The sequence below is a fragment of the Grus americana genome, chromosome 3 (assembly GCF_028858705.1).
Source record: "Grus americana isolate bGruAme1 chromosome 3, bGruAme1.mat, whole genome shotgun sequence".
Taxonomy (NCBI): Eukaryota; Metazoa; Chordata; class Aves; order Gruiformes; family Gruidae; genus Grus; species Grus americana.
This window is the reverse complement of record NC_072854.1, coordinates 80,122,852-80,130,022: the sequence shown is the minus strand read 5'-3', so window position 1 is coordinate 80,130,022 and position 7,171 is coordinate 80,122,852. Positions and strand designations below refer to the sequence as shown.

General features: G+C 46.5%; 1 protein-coding gene across 2 annotated transcripts; it reads left to right on the top strand.

Moving 5' to 3' along the window:
- Window positions 1–78: 78 nt before the first annotated feature.
- Window positions 79–5,953, top strand: PDCD2 (programmed cell death 2). Of its 2 annotated transcripts, none has more exons than XR_008576695.1 (6): window positions 79–469; window positions 549–800; window positions 2,085–2,270; window positions 3,315–3,430; window positions 3,598–3,733; window positions 4,721–4,837. XR_008576695.1 is itself a non-coding variant. In XM_054822688.1 (6 exons), the coding sequence occupies exons 1-6, from the start codon at window positions 178–180 to the stop codon at window positions 5,715–5,717; spliced, it is 1,143 nt and encodes a 380-aa protein (XP_054678663.1). In that variant the 5' UTR covers window positions 114–177; the 3' UTR covers window positions 5,718–5,953. The 2 variants fall into 2 exon arrangements, 1 of the variants encoding a protein (XP_054678663.1); XM_054822688.1 differs by lacking the exon at window positions 3,598–3,733 and adding an exon at window positions 5,538–5,953 and having other exon boundaries at window positions 114–469.
- Window positions 5,954–7,171: the final 1,218 nt, after the last annotated feature.

Here is a 7,171-nt window from a genome sequence, read left to right as displayed (position 1 = left end):
GTGCCTGTTAGTCCTCTTCTCCCCCCCCCCCCCGCCTGTCTGTGCCCAGCCCTTTCCGTTAAGAAAACCGAAGGAGCGCGAACCGGGAGGAACGGGGAACGGAACACGCCGCGGCCGTTGGCGGCGGGCGCTTCCGGCGCGAGACGAGGTCCGACCCGCCGCCCTTCCGGCGGCAGCATGGCGGCAGGCGTGGAGCTGGGCTTCGCGGCGGCGCCGGACGGGGCCTGGCGGCTGCGCAGCGCCTACTTCCCCAGCAAGATCGGGGGGCGGCCGGCGTGGCTAGGCGAGGCCGGGCTGCCGAGCCCCGCCGCCCTGCGCTGCGGCCGCTGCCAGCAGCCCTGCGCCTTCCTGCTCCAGCTGTACGCGCCGCTGCTCGACCGCCCCGACGCCTTCCACCGCACCCTCTTCGTATTCGCCTGCCGCGGCGCCGCCTGCTACCGCTTGCCGGGCCCGCGGGGGCCCCTCTGCGGTGAGGCGGGGGGCGGTGGGTGAGGAGGGGGCGAGGGCCGCCGGCCGCCGCCCCGCTGACCGCCGCCTCTCGCCCGCAGTGTTCCGAAACCAGCTGCCGCGGCGGAACGACACCTACCCGGAGGAGCCGCCCCCCGAGGAGCCGCCGCCGGACCCTTCCACCGCGCCCCCCCGCCGGCTCCGCGGCGGCGCCGCTCTCTGCCGCGTCTGCGGCTGCCTGGGGCCCCGCGCCTGCGGACGCTGCCGCCTCGCCGCCTACTGCGGCCCCGAGCACCAGGCGCTGGACTGGCGGCGGGGGCACCGGCGGTCCTGCGGGCAGCACGCCGCTGGAGGTGGGTCTCGGGCGGGGCAGGGGGCAGCGCTGTGAGTTGGCCGTTGGCTCCGTCGCGTCTTGAGCCGTGGGGGCACGCGCTCGCATCGCTCCGTGTTCGCTAAGAAACGTTGCCGTTGCGAAGGCAGCGGCCCTTTCAGTGTGCCGAACTTGCTTGTCAGCGGGGTAAGGGCCTGCAGAAGAGAGAAAAAAGAAGCTCGTGTCCATTGTGTTGTTCTGTGTTTTGTAAGGAAACCGTTAGTAATTGTCAGGTGCTTTTTTTCACCTCAGCGGCATAAGAATGTAGGATCTTTGTTGTTCCTGGAAGGCTAATAAGTTTAAGTCATGCCTTTGGTCTATTTCAAAGACCTCTTTCTGTCTGCCTTATGTCATAAAAAGCTGAAAGGATGTGGACCGATTTTTTCCCTTTGCAAGCTACTTGTAAGATGGTTTATTCATAAATTATAAAGGAACATAGGAAGGTGATGCATTCACAGGATCCTGTGAAGGTCGCCACGAGTGTGCTGTGTTAGAGACCCTTTTCTTAAGCCGTCCCCTCTCTTGCTGTCTTGCCTCATTCATGTGCTTGTTTGTTTGCTGGTTGTTAAAGGGCCAAGTACAGAGTATTTGAAGTATTTTTTTAGTCTTCAGAAGTATCACGTTAATAATGGTGCAATGAAACTTGGGGGGTGTGATGCATTTTCCATTGTGCATTGTGGGATGCTAGTCCCAAAAGCTTTGATTGTAGAAGTGGAAATAAGCAGAACATTAAGTGTTGATTTGTGCAAATCAAGTTATGGGTCAAACATTTGAAACATTTAATTGAAACAGCAGAAACCTGAAACATACTAGCACGTAGTTAATACTGCCAATACGGAGGGTATACTTGATGCATTTGTGGAAACTTTGCCTACTCGTAATATGCAAAGGAAAAATAAGGAAAAATGGTGTGGCCTCAGGGCACCTGGTACACGCTTGACTTGTGTGCGTATGCTAATCAGAATGAGATATGCACAGAGCTGTCACACTGCAGGTTTGAGTTTTTCCAATGCAGCTGCTAACACTGTTTAGTCTGTCTTCCATGTCTTGTAGATTTATGATGATTCAAAGCAAGGCATCACCTATTGTAGTTTTCTCCTGTCCTTAATACAAATCTTCCTTATCTCTAAATGAGCTCTAGCAGTGATGTAAATCGCCCTTGCTCATGTTTGCGCTGTGTTTTTGCTATGTAGTTTGCTGTGTAGCTTTTGGGGCGAAGGACATGTAACATGAGATGACGTTGTGGTGTCTGTTTTCTGTTTTGTAGATGACTCAGCGGATGCAATTCCAGAGCATAATGAATTCCTTTTTCCAGAATACGAAATTTTGATAGAACCTGAGGAACCAGAATTTCCTGCTGACAGCAGTGTAGGTCCCGATGATGAGCAAGGAGCTGCAGATACATCAAAGGACCGAAAAGAACAAGAGGACCTCAGAGCTACAGGCAGTGCAGGTAAGAAATAAGATGCTGTGTAATTCTTCCTAATGAAGCCAGTATTACATATTTAAAATAGAAAATACTATGATTTTTAGGTGTTCATTGTTAACCACTGGTGACAAAGGGCTACATCTACAGTCATTTGTGATGCAAGTTTTTTGTATGCGTCCCGTAATATAAGTTGCTTTTAGGGGAGAGACTTACTAAGCCCCAACCCCAGGAGCTGTTGAAGCGACTGTTGCTGCCCTGAAGCTGGAGGCAGCTGGGAGTTACACTGTGTCCCTGTGTGCTTCCCACAGGTAAGGAACAATGCCAGTGTGAAAGACAGGGCCCTGAGCATCTGCTGCTGGACACTGTTGGGAGATTGAGTTAGATGGTCTTGGCTTGACTTGGTTCAGTTTGTCTTAATTTACAGAAAATACTTCACAAATCTCCTCGTCTGTGCTAGAAGAAAACTGTTCTGAGGCTACTTTGACCTTTAATGAAGCAGCTGAAGTGCAGGCATACACACACCCCAACCCCCCCGCCCCAAATTCACGATGTGTTTGCAGCTCACCACACTGGCTTTGCACGCCCGGCGTGGAGAGTCTGTGGTGCTACAGGGTTCCAGCTGTCCCTTACTGTGGTCTAAAGTGGTCTCGCGACTGCTCAGTGCCCCACGTTGATGTGAACATGGGAGTGTAACAGATACACTCTTCAGTGCTAGAAACTGAAGCCTGGCACGTGCACGGCACAGGTGGCCTTTTCCAGATGTCACATTCTGAAGGTTCAGCAGCCTCAGCGATCGCTGCTGGGAGCCATAAACTTTGGTAGATTAACTCCTTCCCTTTCCAGCATTCTACTACTGATATCTGTGTTCAAAATGCAATTAAAACTAGTAAATGGATCTGTGTATGACTGAATCTTAATATGGCCCAGAAGGAAGAAAAAAGTCTTAGTGCTTTATACTGGGAATGATTCTCGAGAGTAAAATGCACTTACTGGTGCAATACTGTTTTTAATTTGTGGCTGTCTTGCATTAGCCTGTAATCTTTTGGGTTTTTATTTTTTCTTGCTTAGGTGAAGCATTTCAAGCCTTAGATGAAGAGACACTGGAAGCAATGGCAAAACATGAGACTGAAGAAGACAAGATCTTCCAAATGTTCAAAGAGCAAGTAGCTGCCGAACCAGAGCAGGTCAGAAGATGGGGCAGCCTTAGAACTTAAGGGTTCTGGCACAGCATCCCGCTGCACCTGCAAAATGTTTCGCTGCCTTTCATACCTGCGGTTAGAAATGGGGATGGGGATGCCTCCTCATCCTCCACACACCTTAACCAACATACCTTCATCTTCCTTGCATGCAGAACTTGATTCCTGCTGACGTAAGAATTTAGTACCTGCTTATCTAACTCAAACAGAAATTGGTCAGGATGAGAAGGCACAGGGGTGCTGAAGCCAAGGAGGACCTGCTGTCCTGTGAAGTGGTCCTAATCAAAGGAGGTGGTGAACCATTGCACTCTTCCCCAGCCTTTGGCCCTGTTGGCTTTCCTTCTCAGCAGAACCAAAACTGCAGTGAGGAGCTGTGTCGCTGTCACCAGCTGGGGCAGGGGAGTAGTGTGGCTTTTTCTAAGGTTTAACAAAGTAGTGATGACTTTAAAATTTCAACTATTTAAAACAGAAATCTTCCCACCCACTATTTCTTGCTAACAAATGAGGCTGAAAAAAGCCACGTTGTCAAACAGAAACAAGGTTTGTGGTTCCATTCAAAGGAAACACAGGCCTAAATCCGTGAAAGTGGTGGAGGAAGAAGAAATTCTCTCTATGATTTACCTGGTAGCTGAGGGGGGAGGGTGCACATCCAGAAAGTTAGAGACTTTGAGTCTGTTCCCTCCTCTGCTTGGGGTGGGTGCATCACCTCCCTCCCTCGCCATCCCCATGCTGGCTCATCTGTGAAAGTGTCCTCTTGTTGATAATCCTCATTTACTGTATAAATATTTAGATAGTAACAGAACAACAAAGGATACAAATGCCTGAAAATGCCTCCTTCACGGATGTTAGGACAGTCCCCTTGCATTTAGGTGCAGCACTGCAAACAGAAAGAGCTGGGTTGCATTCCTGACTTTTCTGTACGCTTCTATGTGGTAATTATTGATCTGCGCTTACTCCATCTCAAGACTATAAATTACATGATGTAGCATTCCTGAGTCCCTTCATTACAGAAATACAAATCATTGCAGTTTATCCCTGGACCATTGAAAAAATGCTGTATGAATACTTGCATGATTCAAATAGTTAAGAAAACTTATATAAAGAACCTGTCTTATTTAGAATACTGCATTTGCAACTGATAGGCTTTGCCATGGGTGTTACTTAAAGGAACTGACCTTTTTCTGCACTGTCTCACTGCTTTGTCTATGTTAGTAGATAGCAATTTCATACCAAGATGAAAAGACAATCTTGAGAACTTAAACTTGTGCTCTATTTCAGATTATTAGATACTGCAGAGGAGGAGAAGGCCCAATTTGGGTATCAGGTGAAAATATTCCTGAAGAAAAAGATATCCCGAATTGTTTATGTGGTGCCAAAAGGATTTTTGAATTCCAGGTATGTAAATTTATTTAAAGGTAATATAGGTAATGTAGTTCAGACTTAACAGGTTCTAAGTGTTTAGGTGCTGGCTTGTAATTAGAGCAGGGTAGTTGAAGTTGCCACAAACTAACTATGCTAAATTGTAGAGAGCCCTTATTTACTATTGTCACTGCTTTTTCCTATAAGACTTTCACATATAGAAGGCAGGTTCCTGTCTTGATTAATTTGCCATAAAATGGCAACTTCTGAATATGGAACCATCTCTTAAGTAACAGGAGTCTGGTATTGTATATTTTTTTTTTAAAAAAAAAATCCTGCACGATGTGAATTGGAAATCTGGCTGGCTGGAAGTATTCAGCTGTAGAATTTTGAGTGCTAGAAGCGTATATATGGTGAATACACTTAATGTCATGCAAAACCAAAACATATTTATGAAGATAATTTCAAATGGAAGGAGGCTGACAAATCAGGCAACACTTAGTCAAATAAAAGTCCTATAGATAAAATAGGGCCATGCTTTTAATTCTGTGTGCATCGACTATGCTGTTTTGGGAATTCCAGATGGGTTTTATTTGAGCTGCTGTGTTACTTAGTAGTTTTGATTGGGATTTTGGTGTAAGAGAACACAATGAAGGCTGGACGCTTCTTGGGGAGGAGATGCAGGGAGGGGGTAGAGAGCTGCGGCCTGCCTCTAAACCCTTGTTTCTCCTTGAAGATTATGCCGCAGCTCCTGAACCATCTTCAGGTTGACAGCCTTGGAGAGAGCATTGACTGGGGAACACTGGTGGTTTACACATGTGCCAACAACTGCGGTGAGGGAAATGCATACCTGGAAGAGTTCATATGGAAACAAGACTTCTCTGCAGGCTCTGTTGAACTTCCATCAAGTTCCTAAGTTGAACCAGCTAAATGGAATACTTGCCTTGTTTCAGTGCACCTCTGCACTTGGCAAACAGGTAATTGAAGTCACCAAGATCTCTGCGTCTTGTAACAATGATAGAACTACTAAAAGTAGACCTTGGCAGCCTCTCTCTTGTGCTGCACAGGAGCTTTTACTTCAGCCTGGTAGTGGAGCCAGATGCATTTGTTCAGTGTTCTGAATGTTTAAATAAAGATTAAATATTTTTTGGATTGGTGAAAGTATCATTTGTGGGCGACTGAACTACTCAAAAATGACCATTAACTCACAGAGAAGAGCAGACCACGGTAAGATCATTCAAGCGTTCAGGCTCAGAAGGTGTGCAGAAGTCACAGCTATGACAATGCTGTGTAGCCTTTCACTGTGGAACTTCTTCACTTCTCTTGCTCAAAAGGTACACTGAATCTAACTTGGTTCTGATTGAGTGGTTATTCTAGATAAAATGCACAAAAATGAAGTGTTTTATCTCACTTGAAACTATTAACTAACTGAGTTAAACTATTTCTGCATGGGAGTCTGCGGTGCAGAAGCAGTTTAAGCAAAGCCAGCCACACCAGAACATGTTTGTGTTGTTACTTACTGCCTGGAGCAGCACGTTTTCAGCCTGAATTGTACCTTAAGTCTGCCTTCTTTGGTGAAGCACAAAAATAAGTAAGTGCCCTCTGCAGGGATTTTTCTGATATTTGACTGTCATATAGCCAAGGCAAGAGAAAAATGAAACCATAATGCTGAATTTACTGTGGTAGTTGATTAACTGCTCGTGTGGATATGGCTACACTTGCAGGAAAGATAAGGCTTTTCTTGTGTGTGTGTCTCAGTATAACATTTACTTCAATTAGGTATTCCTTTATCCTGCTCAAACCACTTATGTCTGCTTGGCAGCGATTCTGAAGGTGATTTGATGAAAGCCCTAGGCCCACTGTTGGGTTGTTTTATATTAATTTAGATGTTGGAAATAATACTCAAATGAGCAGGCAGGGAATGCTTTAATAATAAGCTGCTTGGTCATCATAGAACTTAATTTCTAAAAAGGTAGTTTTAAGCCTTGGTATATGTCATGGAACAGCAAACAGTATCTTAAGTCACTATCGTACAGCTTTACTGATTTTATCAAAAACTATTTCTTAAGGCTCCAAATTTTCCTGCAGAGGTAAGAGTTTTGCAGGTGAGCTGGTAATAGTTCAGGGTCCTGCAAAAGCACAGGCATACAGTTCTGTTCGAGAGCCCTCGGGAATGTTCGCTAGCTGACAGCACACAGTGGATTCAGTGGCACTGCAGGTGATGCACTGTGCAGGCAGCTGGAACTTAACCTGGCAAAGCTACATTATTAAACAGCAGCTTTCTGATAAGATCAATGGAAACAATTATTAAAATGCCTGGAGAAACACCAGCGTACACCACTATGGGGGCTGTAGAGAAGACTTAAGGAT

Bases quoted from the DNA above. Each gene is read 5' to 3' on its own strand.
- PDCD2 (XM_054822688.1), top strand. From the start codon at position 178: ATGGCGGCAGGCGTGGAGCTGGGCTTCGCGGCGGCGCCGGACGGGGCC. The intron at 470-548 runs GTGAGGCGGGGG...TCTCGCCCGCAG, and splicing joins CCCGCGGGGGCCCCTCTGCG to TGTTCCGAAACCAGCTGCCG. The intron at 801-2,084 runs GTGGGTCTCGGG...TCTGTTTTGTAG, and splicing joins CGGGCAGCACGCCGCTGGAG to ATGACTCAGCGGATGCAATT.